The 17,802-nt window shown below is 50.7% G+C and overlaps 1 protein-coding gene across 1 annotated transcript in view; it reads right to left on the bottom strand.

The window, feature by feature from the left end:
- Window positions 1–1,780: 1,780 nt before the first annotated feature.
- The window catches only part of PCSK6 (proprotein convertase subtilisin/kexin type 6), a 34,749-nt gene continuing 18,727 nt past the window's right edge, over window positions 1,781–17,802 (bottom strand). Inside the window, exons 8-21 of the mRNA XM_058847029.1 lie at window positions 17,144–17,356; window positions 15,798–15,898; window positions 14,155–14,258; window positions 13,557–13,674; window positions 12,545–12,733; window positions 12,165–12,301; window positions 10,017–10,196; window positions 9,356–9,458; window positions 8,603–8,799; window positions 8,080–8,167; window positions 6,882–6,973; window positions 5,511–5,640; window positions 4,387–4,499; window positions 1,781–3,947 (exon numbers count right to left, since the gene is read on the bottom strand). Of these exons, the coding sequence (XP_058703012.1) occupies window positions 3,850–3,947; window positions 4,387–4,499; window positions 5,511–5,640; window positions 6,882–6,973; window positions 8,080–8,167; window positions 8,603–8,799; window positions 9,356–9,458; window positions 10,017–10,196; window positions 12,165–12,301; window positions 12,545–12,733; window positions 13,557–13,674; window positions 14,155–14,258; window positions 15,798–15,898; window positions 17,144–17,356 (1,863 nt within the window). The 3' untranslated portion in view covers window positions 1,781–3,849. The remainder of the gene's footprint in view (window positions 3,948–4,386; window positions 4,500–5,510; window positions 5,641–6,881; window positions 6,974–8,079; window positions 8,168–8,602; window positions 8,800–9,355; window positions 9,459–10,016; window positions 10,197–12,164; window positions 12,302–12,544; window positions 12,734–13,556; window positions 13,675–14,154; window positions 14,259–15,797; window positions 15,899–17,143; window positions 17,357–17,802) is intronic.

Raw genomic sequence — 17,802 nt, 5'->3', positions numbered from 1 at the left:
TGGCTGAACAACAGTGCAGGGGACTGGACTGAAAGTGACATCCCCAGACCCCCAAAACCTGCTGAATGTCACCAAGCCACTACTGGGGAAGTCCTTCCCCAGCCTTCAAGGCCTGCGGAGCAGGATGAGGAAGGATTTCTGTCTCCACTGCCATCGAGGGAAGGCTATTTTTTGTGAGACATGACATTTCTGTGAACCCAGAGGATGTTATAGCAGGCCAAACACTGCAGCCACGCTTGGCACTTCACAGGGATGGCTCATGCTTTTCTTTTGGGAGCTTCTCAGGGCATCACCGCGGGCACGACGCCTGGCTCAGTCCCCAGGACTGCAGCGTCAGAGCTGGCCCTGCCAGGGTTCAGCTGGGCTCAGGCAGCTCCTGTGCTCCCTGCTGTGAAAACTCCTTCACCAGAGCTGTATGGGAAAGCACAGAGTCAGGTTTTTATAACAGCTGCATTTGTTTTATAACATAGGAGGCAGCAAGAACAAGAGGGAGCTGTCACAAGGAAAAACCCAAGAATTAGCAGCACTGTTGTACATGACTCAGGCATCATGCAGCGTTAAAGACAACAGAGACTTTAGTCATTTCAGGCAGTTCTTATAAGGAGACTCTTTCCAGCCTCCTGGAAAGCAGGTCCTGCCTCTGAGAAGGCCAAATAAAACATGGACCTGTCTCCCTTAGCACAATGCATCTGTTTGCCTCAGCTCTACAGCCACAATAGAATAGTAATTGCGAGCAGATGGATTCTGGGTTTCAGACGCTGCACACAAGCTCTTGACAATCCTTTCTTTGCAATGGAAACTCAAAGCAATGATTTTTTAAGATCTGTGTTCCCCACCTGCCAACTGCACAATGGCAGATGGCCGTGGCTGCAGCCCCACGGCCAAACTGCAAACGAGGAGTCAGGCTGCGCTAAGATTTTCCAGAAAACAGCTATTACAGATTTGGCTTTGGTGCCAAGAGACAACAGAGAAATGAGCTTTAATAAATTGCCTAAATATGCATTTATCTTGAAGACACAGCCACTTTGATCCTCTGAGCATACCAGTCAGACTTTAATAGCTCCAAGCAAGTATTGCAACAGCTTGGAGAAATAATCTGAATTTTATTACTTTACAAGAATGATTTCTGAGGGAAACGCTGGAAGCTGATGTTGTTGCATGAATTCAATGTGCAGAATTTGTTTTTTTTTTCCCTGGCAGGCTGGAAGGCAGCAGAAAGCAAGACAGAGCTGGGACTGCTAGGGACTGGTCATCTTAAATTGCATTGCCTTCCCCAGTGTGTATTTTAAGTTATGTCAAGATGTAAGAGTAAGCATTTTCATTTCTTTGTAGCATTTCAGTACATCTAAATATACCAAGGAGCAGTGTTTAGAGGCAGGCTGCTGTGAGCCAGAGAACTGAAAGGCTGGCACAGTACTTCTGATCCACAGCTCCTGTTTCTTCACTAACACAGCAGGAGAAATGAAGTTTGGTATTTTCCAACCAAAGGGGCAGAAGCCAGGAGTGTGTCACTCCAGTTCTGACCTCTGGTTTGGCCTGAGACTGAAAGAGAAATCCTGCAGCAAGAGAAGGAATCATTGTATGTGATTAATTCATATTCATCATCTGATGATTGTGAAGACCAACAAAATGCAGGAATCCACAGCTGCACATCTCTGAGAAAGCATCTTCCCTTGTGGGAAGGCTCCATTCTTTTCTTTTTTCCCCCACTTAAAAAGCTCAGTTCCAGATATCCAGGCACTACCCTGGGCACTTGGCCCATGGCTGTTGCAAAACCAACACGACAAACAAAGGGTTCCACAGTTCCCTCCCTTCCCCAACCACACCAGCGGCTCCTCTCTTTCGCAGACAGCCAACAAGGAACAGTGGCCCTGTGGTTCCCAGCTGCTGGGAACAGTTGGGAACTGGAGGGCTCAGGACGCTCCTTGTGTGAGTGGGAAAGGGGAGCAAGCCCTTCTGCCAGCCAGGATCCCCCACACTGGAGAATACACCCACCCGTGCCCCAGCACAGCCACAAACCACAGTAAGATCGCCCTGGGTGCACCAGCCCAGCCTGGCACAGGGCAGGTATTCAGAATCTGAGTTTTGTCTGGAGGTAAAAAGACCTTTACAACAATAGTGAGGTTTTTTCAGATGCAGCTCATCTGTTCCTGAGCATTTCTCCCACAAGTGCTCTGAGCTGAGCAGGAGGAGCTGCTTTGTCCAGCAAAGTAAGGATGTGCAGTGTCTCCAGTCAGGGCTGCATGAATTTGGAAAAAGCACAGATCCATTTGTCAGGGGAGATCAATAGTTTATTAACTTAAAGATCAGTTCACCAAAGCTTCATCTTTCCTTGGATTTGGTCCAGGCAGGTTAGGGCTGGAGACAGTGTGGCTTTCACCTCCTCACCTGGCTGAGGTGAGCTCTTGTGGGCAAGCCCAGGCAGGGCAGGTGTCGTTGCAGCCGAAACCAAGCAGGGATTATCCCAGCTCTGTGTGGAACTGGTGACAATTTGTACTGGGAATTTCACTGGCAAAAGGTTTAACTCATTAAAACTATTAACAATGAAAATCAGAACATGCAGCGTAGGAAAGAGTGTTTACATACGTCTGGTGCAAAGAGTGGCTTTGCAGGGTCAGAGAGGAGAAAAGGAGAAGGAATAAAACACAAAAAGATACCCCACTCCCATATAAAAAATAGTCCACGGAGAAAAAACCCAAGGATTGTATAAGTTATTTTTTAAAAATCTGTAAAACAACATAGCCAAGGATATTTTAAACACAATTATATAAACACCACATGACTTACTATTAAGATAGAGCATGAAAAGGTTTGTTTGGGGAAGGGTTTTGTAGAATTAAGTTTCCTGGCTGGATCCCTGGAATGTCTCATTTGGGAAATAGATGCCCAAGAAAAATCACTGCCATGAACAGGAGGATTTTGTGAGAGAGAGAGGGGTGTACCCAGCAAAACAGGGGGAGGATCGTAACGCAAAATGCCAAGAAAGATTAATTGGGACAACATCTCGTTTAGAGGAAGGATTTAGCTTGTTCCAGAACTGACTTAATCAGCAATGTACAAGCAGTTCCAGGAGGGAAATACATTTCGTGGTAATGCTGGTCTGTGTGGACAAACCCCCCGCCCCTGCCAAAACCCTACAACTCCTTGTAGGCACACGGGTTTTGCCTGGCTGCAGTTACCTGCAGGGCAAAGCCCTGCTGGGCTGACACACCTGCAGAGCCACGGGGGGCAGCTCTGGCTTTGGTCCTCAAACCTCCAGTTATTGCCACGGCCAGAGGGAAGCAGTGACCGAGCGAATCCGAACAGGAGTGCCGGAGCGGGCTGTGGGGCCCCGCTCCGGAGCCGCCTGGTTCATCGTTTGACCTATGTACAGAGCACGGCGCTGGCAATGCAGGTTTAGATCAGCTGGCACCTGGCACAAAAGGGCACCAAAAATGAGCCAGAACTGGCTCTTTCCTCGCAGGTGTGTGAAGTCCTGCATCCCTTGTGGTGAGGGCTCCCGCCGGCTGCTCGGAGCGGGCGGATCAGTAGGATTTCTGCGAAGAACCAAGCGTGTGTACATGGATCATGCATTGGTCCCTGCTCACCAGGAGTGTTTGAGAGTGTTAATATCACCACTTGTCTGCTGCTTCCAGGCCTTGATCACTCAGGGTACGCTCCAATCTCTGCTTAACATATTGCTATAGAAACGCGCCGACAGTGATATTAAAGCTATCAAACTTACGAGCAAATGCTTGACAGCACCATGTAAACTCTCCCAAAGCTGAAAAAATAAACTTTTGTCCTAAACATTTGGCAAAACTGGGCTGGCAGTCAGTGGAAGTCCTGGATGGATGCAGCCGCTGAACTTTACCCGGCCATAAGACACGTCTGACAGCAGAACTGCACAAACAGCTTCTTTTCACAGAGCTTGTTTGATTTCACCATCTCACAGAAAGTCTTGTCAGCTGGGAGGCCAGGGTGAGGAACAAGAGAAAATGAGAGCAGATTAACATTTTAAATAAACAAACATTGCATGTAACAGGCACAGCAACTGTGCCAGTGTTGGGGGAGACAGAATTGAAAAGGAGTCACTTTTTAAGGGCATCTTTCACATGGTTTTAATGAAGGAATAAAAGAGCTTTGCAGTGAGTGGGAGAATTAGCCCCAAGACTAAACTATAACAAAATACAAATGCTTGGATGTGTTTGAGCAATAGGCAGGTATCCAGAAGCAATGCCAGGTGAACCACCTGCCCCCCACAGCCCAAGCCCAGCCCACTGCAGCCATGCCCCAGCAAGCCCAGGAGCTCCAGCACTTTTAGCTTTAAATGGTTAAGGGAATCCCCCAAACCTCTCATTTTTGCTACCAGGAGAGCACTACTGTGCCAGCAGTTCTGCCACTTACCGTTGGTACAGGTTTCATTTGTCACACAGGAGCCACCGAGGAGGCTGTAGCCATCCTTACACCTGAGGCAGTTTCCACTGGAGCCCTCACAGGCTGAACAGTGGTCATCACACCTGGGGACAGAGACCTTGCTGTGGCCTGAGCCAGCACCAGCACCCTGGTCAGGCCACCCTCAGTGGGCCATCAGCCAAAAGACATCTGCTGGCACTGTGACAGCCAGACCAAACCAGAGGATGTGGAAAATGGCAAATTTGAAGCTGAAACGTTATTGAAGCCCTGGGTTTGGTGAGGCCAGCTCAATGGCCAGTGACAGCTGGTGACATCCCAAAAGCTCTTCCTTCTGGGAAGATTCAGTGGGACATGCATCTCACCTCCCAGCCATCCCAGCTAGAAAAAAGAGCTTCCCTTTGCAGCTAGAAAAAGAGCTGCAAAGGGAATCTGTGCTGGTCCCATCCATTTGCTCAGAGTAAAGAGCCCAGCACTGTGCTTCCTGCCTGGGGACTGTGCCTGAAATCCCTGGGAAGGGATGCTGGTCCCTTGTTCCTCCCTGCCGAAGAAACAGTGCAGGTGAGTGAAACCCCAGCAGGCAGGGATGGCGTTGTGTGTTCCCAAATCAGCTTTAATCCTTGCCTTTCGTGTTTGTTTTCATGAGGCTGAATCCACTCCCACTCCCCACTTAAAGCGCAGAGCTCCGGAGAGAGTGGGAGCAAATTGTTGCCTCCCGGCATCTCCCTGTCTCCCGCAGTCAGCTCCGTGCTGGGCTGAGGAGAGGGGAGCACTCCTCCAACATGGCCACGGGGCAAACAGAGCAGGTTTAATTGAAAGCTGGGCTATTTACCTAAACATTGCTGTTCCTCCCACACCTCCCCCAGAGAGCCCAGGGCTGAGGCTGAGCCCCTTCCACTGTAGCCCTAAGACACCTTGGCTGGCTCTGGTGGGGGTGCGTGCGGCTTCACTGCTCTGAAACCCACAGGGCAGGGCCGTGTGGGGTCCAGCCCCACAGCTGCCCTGGCTCCCTCATCCCTATTTTCATTTTCATCAAGCTGTGAGCTGTTTCCAGCATTATCCTGTCATGGCTGGCAGTGCTCCCCACCAGCCCTGGCTTTGCTCTGGTGGTTCTGTACCTCTTGCAGACTTTGTTGGGCAGCCCGTGGCTGTCGGCGGGGTAGAAACCGTCACGGCAGGCAGGGACACAGCGCCAGTGGGGTGCAGAGCCCTCGGGAGTGCAGGGGGTGCAGTCGTCCTCACCTGGCCCTGTGGGGACAGGGACAAGGGTAAAAATGGCACCTGGGTGGTTTTGGAGACAGTACAAGCATGGCCACAGCCCTTCATGGGATGGGGACACCAGCTTGGCTTTGTCTTGCTCATGAACGAGATGCTTGTTGTGCCACAGGGTCCCATGCATGTGCTCCCACCCCAAAAACTCAGCTTCCATCCCAAAAATTTCAGCTGGGACCCAGTGTCTGTTCTTCTGCAGAGCCAAAAGCTGGCTACCAGGGCTCAGTGAAGACCAGCACATCCCCTCTGGACCATCAGCCACCACTCCCAAGCATGCACCGGTTTGGATTTCCCCAGGATGGAAAAGAAGATGCTGAACTGGGCCAAGGAGGAACTGAAGGAGGAAAGTGCTCCAGAGAGGAGCTGGGAAAGCAGAGAGCCCCACTCTGATGTCTGTGTGTTGTGGCTGGACAGCAAAGCTCAGTGATGGAGGTGGTATCATTAAAGGGCTTCCACACACCAAGCCTGAGAAATGGCTATACAGGAAAAGGAGACGAGAAAAGGCTGGAAAAATAATTGTGGTGGAGTACGTTCACACTGACTGGAATAAGAATTAGAAGGGAAATAATTTTCTTCAGGGAATAAGAGCCCATTCCCTTCCAGGCTTGCCAACAAGATCAATAAATATTTTGGATTTAGACCGAGGCAATTGCCCATGTATGATAGAAGAGGTTCATGCCACTGAACATGGATTGTCTAGAGATCATATTATCATCAAATCTATGATGATTTTGAGGGCAGGCACAAACATTAACAATGGAAAATAATTAGACTTGCAGGAAGCAAGGAAGACAGGATTTAAAGGGAATGCTGAGCAACTTGAGGCAGCTGGGGGAAGCGGGAGTGGCCAGCCCGGCACTGTGGGGTGGCTGGGATAATATGGGATAACACACCTCAGCTGCCTGACATTTTTATCCGCTGCAAAGCCACCTTCCATCACTCCAAGAGGGTTTTACAGCCTCCCCCGCAACCTTATTAAACTAAAGCACCTGGCTTCGGGGAGATCGAGAAATAAAAAATGGCTCTAATAAAAATGTAAAAACTCCCCTAAAAACCTTTCCAGCATGAACATATACCTCACAGGACGTGCTGGAGACTTGGGATTGCATTCCCCCAGCACACTCTGCCTCGGCTCAGGGTGGGTACAGTGGGGAGTGGCATCTGATGCAGGAGGGGTTTGGGGTTTTGCATGGGATGCTGTGGGGCCAAGGCCATACCTGTGCTGGCGGGGCAGGTCTCGCACCGCCGCGGTTCCCGGCTCAGGTACATGGCAGGCTGGCACTCCGGCACACAGCTCTCCCCTGCCAGGCTGCCAGGAAAGCAGAGAACATTTGCACCCAAAGCTGTGGGATATGAGGACTCAACACAGCCCATTCCCATCTCCTCATCTCCCAGTGTCCTACGGCACTCTCAGCCTGTAGCACAGAAGGTGTTGGAAAATCAGCCAGCGTCTTAGAAGAAGTTAAATCCTGCCTGGACCAAAGGGACAGCTGCAGGCTCCTTAATTAAGTATCCAGGAGGAAATAAAATTATTTTTTTTCCCATGGGCAGGCAGCCAGGCTCTCCTGAAGACCTTTTGCACCACTGAGGCTCCCCAGAATAAAAGGAAATTGGTTCAGCGCCGCGGCCGGGCCGGTGCTGCTTCGCCGTGGCAGGGATGATTTGAAGTCCCGGCTTAAAAGGATATTGGACAATAAAAAACAAGCACCGTGTGGATTATGTCTGACAAGTGCCTCCACTTGTGCTTTTCTGAGGGAGTAGATAATCTTTTGGCAGCGGGAATTTCTTTGTCTGAGAGAGCCCCACTGCTACACCGTGGCTCTGACTCACTTACAGTGCCTGAGCACTGCAGACTGCTGTGGGATTGTACTTCCCTGAGCAATTGGGAATGGAAAACAGCTTCTCCCTAGAGCTGACACTGGGCTCTGTGTCCTGCAGATGTTGTGGGGCCAGCAGCAGTGGCACCCAGTGGTCCTCAGAGGGCTCTGCCTGCACCTGCAGTGCTGGAAAATCAGTCCTGTACTAGCCCCACTCAACAGGTACACCAAATAAAATTTTCAGCATGGATGACTCTGAGGGAAGGGTTTCTGCCTTTGCAGGGGGGATTCTCAGCCTGCCTGGAACAGCTCAGGCTGGTACCAGCTCTACGCAGCACTTACCCACCACCCTGGAAAGAGCTGGGAAAAATGAAATTAAATTTAAATCATGATTTTCAGCTAAGAAAGGGACACTAACCGCCACCTTTAAATCCCTAGACCTCCTAGGTCTAGGCACACTGCACCACAGCTATAACACTGTGGAAGCAGAATCTCTAGTCTTGAACTTAATTCACTCTAATTTCCCATCGGTTTCCCCAAATTTAAACCACAGGTATGAGTGCTGCAGGTATCAACTCCTCCCATGCTGATGTTTTACCTGAATCCCTCTTTGCATGCTGTACATTTGTCTGCTTCGCCAACACATTTTTTACAGCTTTGATGACATTTCAGACAGCGTTTCTGACCTTTCAAAAAACAAAGCAATGCAGGGAGAATAAAATCCGGACAGTGATTTGCAAGCAGCAGTCAGAGCCGCAAAGCCCCACTGCACCCCAGCACCAGCTCCCCAGGGTGGAAAGGCACATTCCTCCCAAAAGATCCTTGCTATTGCAGGTGACCTTATCTGTCACTGCTTGCTAAAAAAAAATATGCTTTGCAAGCAGCCAGGGTCATTAATTACAGTCTTCTAATTAAGAGCTTTGAGTTGAGCACCTCTGCTCTGCACCACCCTCTGAACACCCAGAGGTTTCCCTCCTCCCTTCACCATGCAAAGTGTGTCAAGAGGGAAATTCAAAGCCAATACTCGAGAATCAAGGTGTGTTCTCCACCCATAGCACTTAAAATAGAAGCAACCCCTGCACATCCACGTGCTGCAACTTGCAAGTGATAACCATCCTTACGTTCCTCGGCGTAGAACCCGGGCGGGCACAGCAGCACACAGGTGCCCATCTCGGGGTGGTGGTAGAGGTTCCTCTTGCAGGCCGTGCACTGGCTCGGTCCCCTCCCGACGCAGCGCTCGCAGCCCTTGTGGCACCGCCGGCACCTCCGGGCGCCGTTGTCACCGAAAAACCCAGCAGGGCACGAGCTCACGCACATCCTGGGGAGGGAACCGGCTTTGGTGCCAGCACCGGTCACCTCCCGCCTCGGGCACCCGCCACTGTCCCCTCACCCACAGCGTCCCCCAGCCTTGGCAGCAATTTGACCTTGTTTACTTCTTATTCTTGTGATTTACAGCATCTTGGAAGTCACAGGTCTAATTTGGAGATGGGAACTCTCTTGTCCCAGCTGTAGGTAAAATCTCCCTGTGCCATCCCAAGAGACTGAGGAGTGGAAACCCCAATTCCTGAAGTGACTTGGCAGCTCAACTGGCTGTCCCTTGGGTGTGGGTGACCCCAGCTGGTGAAGCCAAAGCTTCTTCCCCAACATAATTGTGTGGCCAAGATCCTCAAGGGCTCTCCAGCTCCATGTTCTCCACCCCACTGTACCCTAATTCAGGACAGAGATCCTCACACCTCCTGCCCTGCTCCACCCATGTAATTTCTCATACACTTCTTTTTTATGTAAACATCTGTCACCCACTCTAAGCTGTGAGACCTGAGGAAAGGTGTTGCTGTCACCCAGGGACCCCATGGGGACACCCCACCACCCCTCACCTGCCAGTTTTCACGCTGCCCAGGCTGTAGTGGATGCAGTTCAAGCACTGGTCGGCGTTGGGGCCATCGCAGCCCTGGTCACCACACTCAGGGTGGCACGGACCTGAGGAGGGAGAGACCAGCTCAGTGTGGGAGAAGCTGAGCACCCTCCAGGCACCACTGCCAGGATGCCCTGAATACATCCCTCCCTGGACCAATGGACACCTGGACTCTTCCCCCATCTTATTCTATATCCTATATCTATTATATTTTAAATTTTATCCTATCTATCCTATAGAGCTGCATGGCTTTGAGTGCTTGTCTTTCCTGCAGCTCATCCTTCCCAGAATGAATCCCACCCAGCTGTGCTCTGGTGCAACAGCAGCTTTGAAAGAGGGACTTGCTCCTCAGGGAGCAGCAGAGACACCCACCCCTGCCCATGCTGGAGGAGGAAAGGTGGAGCTTTTTTTACCCCTCAGACAGCTGCACCACCAATTTGTGGCTGGGACGGGGCATTTCCTACCTTCTAATTTCACCATCCTGCTGCCCCATGCTGGCCACAGGCACTGCTCCTCCCAGCCTGTCTCAGCCCCAGGCAGGATCAGACCTCGTGGCTCCCCCAGTTTTTATCAGGATTTCATTTTCCTGGGGGGAGCAGCGTGGCAGCTCAGGCAGCGCTTACCCGCGTACTCCTCCTCCTCTTCCGCCACCTCCACCTGGCTCTGCAGGAAGGCAGCTCTCGATGGCTCCATCTCCGATGCTGGCACTTCCAGTGACCTCCCCCGGGACTGGGGCACACTCAGTGCACTGTAGGGGTGCTCTCCTGTCCCGTAGAAGATGAGGCTCCACTCCTTCAGCTTCCCTGTGGGGCAGACACAACCTCAGCCATCCTGCTCCCTGTCTCGCCCATCTCTGGGGGATCCAGCTTTGGGGGAAGTGGGAGGAGGATGGACTGGACCATCAGGGTGTCACCGCTGGCACAGCAATGCAGAAGCAAACAGTGAACACCCAGAAATGTTCATGAGCCCCTGAGCTTCCAGCCCACACAAATGCAGCTGTTTAAGCCACTTACAAGGGATTTTTAATTCCATAACTCATCTGAGGAACCGCAGCATCACCACAGTCTCTGAGTCCAACACTGCAGAAAACCAGTAATTTTAAAAGCTCCACAATAGAGGATTATTTCTGTCTGACAAAAGCCACCCGGCACACACTGGATTATTTCTTGCTGCTGTTGCTCCAGCCATCTCTTTGCCTGACACAACAGAGGTCTGAGCTCAGCATCCCCCAAAACACTGTAGTGGACCTGGTGAGACCCCCCCTCCCAAGGCATCACACCCACACCAAAACCCTTCACGAGCCACATGGCTTTGGGGACAGTCCAAAAATGCTGCTGCTTCTTTCCAAACACTGTTTTTCTTCCAATTCCCCATCAATGCGAGTCACTTCATGCCTGCAGCGTGCTCAGCTTTAACTACTAATCCCTGTGTTTCCAGGAAGGGCTTAAAATTTGCAATACCCAAATCTCCTGGCTCTCCCAAAGGCATGAGAGGACACACCTGCTGCACAGAGCAGTGCTGGTGTGGAGCCTGAGAAGGGTCAAGCCCTGGAAGTATCAGCTGGGGAAGCGCCTTTGTCAAAAGAATTGAATTTGCTTTAAATCTAAAATATCCTGCGTGAGAAAAGCCCAGGCTGAACTGGACTGATCTGGGGGTGCAGCAGTAGCAGCAACATGACACTCATAGTATTTAATTGATATTAAATTAACCAATTTAGTGATATTAAATTAACATTTAATACCCATTTCTGCTACGAGCTGGGAGCATGTTCCCTCTTTTTTCTCTTGCTGTGCCCTCTCTGCTTCAAACCCAGCACACTTTTTGAGGGGATGACTTAATGCACTCATTCTCATTTTGTTTTGCCAAGTCCTGATACCTGTGAGGGGCTCAGAAACGCCCACCACAAACTGTAAATACCAGGGGGCAAAAGCAGCTCTGTGGGCGCTTTGCTGCTGCTCTCTGAGTTCAAAAGATTTGGGGTGAAGGCAGCAAACAGAAACGCTTTCTGTGCAACGCACCCCCACGTGCACCTCCCGCCAGAAAGTAGCGTGGGAGAAATTTTTAATATTCTCCTGGCTTCCTATCAGTGATTGTGTGGATTTAACACCCCCACAACACACGCCAGCCCCAGGCAGGATGCTTCACATCCCGCTGCCCCCAGCCAGCGAGGCGGCTGCTGCTTCCCGGCGGGGCCGGATCCTGCCCACACGGCTCCTGTGCTGGGAGGGGGTCAGGGAGCCAAGCTGGGGAGGAGGGGACACAGCAGAGTTTGGGACATGCAGGGGGTCAGGCTGAGCCTGGCCACCCCCCACCAGCATGGTGGCAGTCTAGGGAGGATGTCCATCCGTCTGCAGCCCGAGGGGCATCGTCCCCTTGCGCCGTTGCACAACCAGCCCACATGCCAGATGTCCCAGCAGTGAAGCAAAACAAACAAACAACAATTACAGCTCTTGGGTTTCCTCATTTTGACTCATTACAGTTTAATTTTGGAAACCTGGCTCTTGGGTGCAGCCAGTATACTGTTGCTGCTGCGAGAAAACCAACTTCCAGCTCAGCCAGACCTGCAGCCTCCTGCATTCAGAGCTGACATTTCATTCCCATTTTTGAAAATCTGGGCAATACAGATTTTGTTGGAGTCTGTTAAACTCCAAATTTATAATTTATATAATTTATATAAATTTATACAATTTATATAAATTTATAGCCAAGCGAAGCAGCCTACAAAGGGTTTTGGGAGCAAGAGAGACTGGTGGGCTCTGGGGGATCCTTACCTTGCACAGCAGGGTTGCGCACTTGGGATGGTGTGTCGTGGATCTCCAGGGTCCACTCCCCCGCCGCCCGCTCCCCCCAGCAGTGGACAGTCATGAACTCCCAGCCCTTGAAGCCTTCATTGGAGTGGTCAAACACCCTGCAACGGTAATGCCATGCTCCAAGAGATGTGACTTTGAATGTTGTATTTTATCAGAAAAGGTAGATAGGCAACTGAGGATTTTAGGGATCCTTGCATGCACGCTCCCTTGCACCAAGCTCTCCTGCAGCTGAAACCTGCACATTCCTCCCACTTCCCCCTAAAACCCAAGGAAACTTACAGCAACCCCCTAAAGGAGGATGCTGCCCAGCCCAGCCGTGCCCTGGCTCTGGCTGCTCTCACCTCCTGGCGAGGAGCTGTGACCGTGTCCCGGCAGGGGAGATGAGGCTGATCTGGAGGTCCCCCCGGCGTGGGTGGGCGATGCTGAGCCGCACCACGACGTGCTCCAGGTACAGCACGTGCTGGTCCCGCTGCTCGGCGCAGGCACTGCTCAGGGTGCTGGCACGCAGCACGTGGTCAGCTCGGATGTACCTGCCAGGGACAGGGCACGGCTTCAGGATGGGGACAGAGTGCCCCAGGCTCCCAGGCATGGATGCCCTGTTAGATCTGAACCTGGTCTCCTGCTGCTTCACAGCAAAAATTATCTTATCTGCCACTGCAATTCCCAGTGTCCTAGCAGGGGAATTTGCTGAATTGCTGGATGGTAACAAGATGAGTTTGAAGTGCTTCGAAGATCTATGCCTTATGGGCTGCAAGGGCGCTGCTTTATTATAATTACGAGTGCAGCGCTCCTCTTTGGGCTGTAATTAGTGTCTGTATCAGATAAATAGCTTCATGAACACACTTGGCTCTGCACTCATTCCTGTTTTGCATATGCAAGTCTCTAAAAGACTTTGCTGATTAACAACTCTCTTGCTCTACAGCCAGGAGTTGGTAAATGAGGAGTGTCCACTTGGTCAGTGATCCCACTCTTCACCTAGGAGGGACTGACCTACCAAGGGTGAGATGTGAATCTGAGCTGGATTGAACCTGAAGCCAAATTCAAAGAGAACCAAGACACTGGAAATTTGGTAAACTTTGCAACAAATCACCAGTTTTTGGTGTCTTCCATCAAGACAACGTGTTCAGTGTAAGGGTGGAGACACCAACACATCACTGCTCACGTAGGACCCAGCAGGCAAGGTGGGTTTGGTCTCTCTCTGTCAGCCCTCAAAAACTCCCCATTAATCACTTGTCTGGGAAGCAAAATCTTGCAAAAGGGGAAAAAAATCACCCACTGTCAAAGCTGGCCCTGGAGAGCCCTGATGGGACCTGCACTTCACCAAGCCACAGACACAGACCCCACAACACTCACTTGGGCACCCTGTCCAGACTTCCCACACAGATGTGCTGGGGAGGAACCATCTTCCACTTCTTGGCTTCCACCACAATAGCATCAGCATCCACCAGCCCAAAACCATATAGATGGCTAACTGGAAAGAGAGAAGACTCAGAAACCCTCAGCTTTCCCAGCAGGGATCAGGAGCTCCTCCTCAGTGCTTGGTGGAGCATCCTCCAACAGTCAGGGAAGGTGTGGAGTTGACCCCGTTGGGATATGAAGTGTTTCGGAACATGGAGCTCACCACCCTGGCCAAGTTACACCCCAAATCCACACTGGCACCCTGAAAACCCATTGCTGGGAGCAGTCCAAGGAAAGTAGCAAGAAATTCTGAAGCTCAAAAGAGAGTCTCCAGCAAACAAGTTTTCCAAATCCCCACCAAGTAAGAGTTCCAAGCATCTCGCCCCATGAATTACTGCCCTCTCCTCCCTCCACTTAACAGCCTGAAGGTAGGAACCCTCAGTGAACCTGACAGTGGCCACCCATGGTGCATTGTCGCCATAAGTGAAGCTCTGGAGACCTTTATTTTCCCTTGTTTGGCTGTTCTTGCCCTGCCATCCCCACGGCCTCTCACCTTTATGCCCCGCTCCGTTGGTTTTCCAGTCGGGCGCTCGCAGGTGCCCTGGCCGCGAGGTTTTGACCAGCAGATGCTGGACATCCCTCCAGGTGAGCAGGGGGCTGCAATGACACGTGGCTCATGGGGTGGCTCTGCTGTTCCCTGTCCTCCCAGCAGCAGCAGGTACCCCACAGGAAAAGAAAACAAACAAAAACCACACCAAACACCCCTCTTTCCTGCCTAAAAAAAAGCAGAAATTGATGATTTAAATGCTGACACCCTGCCAGCACTTAAGGTGTCCCAGCAGGGTGTTGTGCCCCAGGAAGGGATGCCACATGCTCATGGAATTGCAGGATTTGCTCCTGGATAAGGCCATTTAGCTCTCAGGCTCTAGGGTAGAAATGAGGCAAATCAGGAAGGTATTCCCCATTTTTTTGTAGGAGACAGAGAGCAAAGCACATCCTGAGGCAGGATAGTGGGCTCAGCAGCTTGCTGATCCACAATGCTGAGCAAACATTCCCTTTATAGGAATAACAGCAAAAAATTGCTGGAAATAAAACCTGGGTTGTTCATTAAACAAAAAAATTAAACCCAAATTGTGTCAACCTCCCCAGACTGTGTTTTTGTGTTCAGAGTGCTGGACACTGAGTGCTCTGTGCTTCTGAGCCCCCTCATGACCCCAGCTCAGGGATATTGCTGGAGAATTTTCCCTGCTTTACTTACAGTCAGTTGCTCAGCATCTCGAGCAGGGATTTATATTGCTCTTGAGCAACATTTAAAGAAAGAAATTCAATTTATTCTCGCTTGCCATAATGGAATGCCTGAGCACCAAGCTCTGGTAGTTAATGTTGCGGTTTATGCCTCAGCTAAACAATTCAAAAATTACATCTAAAGCTTTTAATATATTTATAATGAAAATGGCGTCTCCGGAAATGCTCTCGCCCGACCTGGGTGTTGGGATTAAACCAGAGGAGGAGGAATGGAGCCACAATCACCATCCCTGGATGAGAGTGCAGTGCTGCCCTGAGGCTTATTCTTATTCCCAGCCTTCATTTTATTTCCACTCCATAAAAATAATAATAAGCTCATGAGAAGCCACTCCATGAAGCAACACAGGGATGCCCAAGGGCTGTTCCTGGGCTGGGGGACCATGATGGAACCAGGATTGGGATGGGGACAAGAGGAAAAGAGCAGCTCGTTTGAACCAGGGGTGTGTGTGTTGCTGACAAGTTCTGTGAGTTTTTGACATTGTGAAAAAGTAGTCCTTTTCCCCCAGAAATGCAACACTTGCTGAAAAACATCACTTTTGCTCACATTTCCCAATGTCTGTGATGTTTTCTGACTTTTTCTTTTCCCAGGAAGTATTTATAAAACTCCCACTGGAGCTGGCTGTCAGTGCTTTCAATGCACCTACTGAAAAGCCTGACTGATGTCACCAGCCCCAAACTTTTCAACAGATGGCAACAAGTGAAGAATTAGATCAATAAAACACCTGTGGGAAGATCACATTCAAAACAACAACACTGCCAGAAAGGAGCGATTTAAAATAACTTCGTGTCATTTTGGTCACTCCAGAGGAAACAAAACTGCCTCGTTTCTTTCAGGTTTTGCTCACCAGATGCTAAATGTGGGAACATTTCTCCTGATGAGGTTACACTTACTTTGCCTCCAAAGCCAAGGCGATGATGCCCGCGACCATCGGGGCAGACACGGAGGTGCCGGTGTGGCCGTCAGTGCAGCGGTGCCGGAGATCCGTGGTGACCTGTGGAGAGAGGAGCTGCAGCACCCAGAGTGCTCCCAGCATGGGCCCTACCCCATTTGCACCCCAGATTTGCTTGGGATGCTGCCAGAGAGGAGATGAGCCTGCTGGTACCCAACCCCTGCCAAGACTCCAATGCCATCGGGGGGCACAGAGCCCCAAAAATGGGCTGCAGATACATCTGGTGCATGAGAAAACACCCCTCTACTTTGTATGCCTTTGCTCAAAGGTGCAAAAACTATTTGAAAGGGAAAAAAAAATCCATTTGGCTGTGGATCAGCTGGAGGAAAAGGTGGATGGAGCAGTGTGAGCTGATGTGGGTACACATGAAGGGATGCATACTGAGCTGGGCCATATTAAACACTTTCTTTAAAGCCTCCAGCTCCTGGTCTTGGACAAGAATTTCCATTTGCATAAAGGGAAAAAAAGCACCATTTCCAGCTTTTTTGTTTGAAGACAGAGCACGATGTTTGGGTACCAGAAACTTGGGCAGGAGGTGAGAGGCCAAAAGATGCTTTTTCTAATTTTAAAAGTCTCCTAAGCTTTGAGTTAATTTGGTGATTTCTGGATGGGAAGCTGCTTTGGGTTCTTGCCCAACAGTGCTCCAGTAGCGCTGGACTGGGGCTGGCCTCAGCCATGCAAACACTTCTGCAATGCCATGAAAATGAAAACTCCCCACTCAGTAAGGTGTGGGTAAGATGCTGTGTTGGTGAGAGATGTTTTACTTCCCAAGGTTCAGATGATGCACAGAGGTGTCAGTAACAATGAGCCATGGTGTGACCAGGCCACTGCAGCTGTTGGGACAGGGCAAATACAGCCTGGATGATAGGGAAAACTGCACTGATCCACATGTGCACACATTTTCAGGGAGTTCCTTGGCTCCAGAAAGTCTCAGCTCCCAGTTTGGGGCTGCCACACCCCTGTTAAATGTCTCCATCCTCAACCTTTTTTCTCTCTCAGGCTAAAAATCCTCAAAATTCACTTTTTTAAAAAAACAAACAAAACAAGATACAATGAGCAAGTACTTTGGGGAACAGGTAAATATTTACACAGGTATTTTTACAAACCTCCAGCCCTTTCACCCATTTACCAGGAAAAACACTACATCCCCGAGCAAAAACCAGAGCAAAACCCACTGCAGAGCTAAGGACAAAGCCTAGCTCTTCCAACAACGCCATCACCCACAGCCCAGCTGTACAGAAAACACCCAGGGGGTGCTGCCCCACTCGATGTTGGAGTAAAACTCACAATTTTCCGCTCATAGAACGCCCCGCTGCTGTAGGTGGTGGCGAGGGTGGAGGCACACTCCTCCAGGTACCAGGGCTTGTAGCCATTCTCGGTGGTGCTGCTGATGGAGATGGTGTAGATGCTGTTGGTGTAGCCATCACAGGAGCAGTAATCGCCCTCTCTGCCGCCGTTCCCCGATGCCCAGACGAAAATGGACCCCAGTCCCCTGCGACCCTGCAGGCACAGAGAGTGTGGAGGGTTAGAGGAGGTGTTTGCCCAGGATGAGAGGCTATCTTGGCATGGGGAGGAGGGGGTAAGTCTGATTTTTGGGTGTTTGGTTAGGGTGGAAGGGTCCCACCCTGTCCAGCACTCAGCCCCCTGCATCAGTCCCCACATGTGTCCCTCGGCTCAGTCAGTCCCAGTTTACAGGCAGTGATTTCCCCCAAAAGTATGGGAGAGCCTCCAGCAACAGGACTTTGGCATTTTCCATGGGAGAAAACATCTTGGGTACTCAAAGTCCCTGGGTCAGGTACTAACACACAGCATGGTGCCTTTAGGGATGGCCCTGCAGGAAGAACTGGCAGGGAACCCCCAAATCCCAAATCTCTCAAGCCCACAAAGCCCCTCATGAACCACCCAAACCACCAGAAGCCTTCTCCCAGCCTATCCTTTAGGTTTCT

This window comes from Poecile atricapillus, chromosome 11 (genome assembly GCF_030490865.1).
Source record: "Poecile atricapillus isolate bPoeAtr1 chromosome 11, bPoeAtr1.hap1, whole genome shotgun sequence".
Taxonomy (NCBI): domain Eukaryota; kingdom Metazoa; phylum Chordata; class Aves; order Passeriformes; family Paridae; genus Poecile; species Poecile atricapillus.
This window is presented reverse-complemented; position numbering and strand designations above follow the sequence as displayed.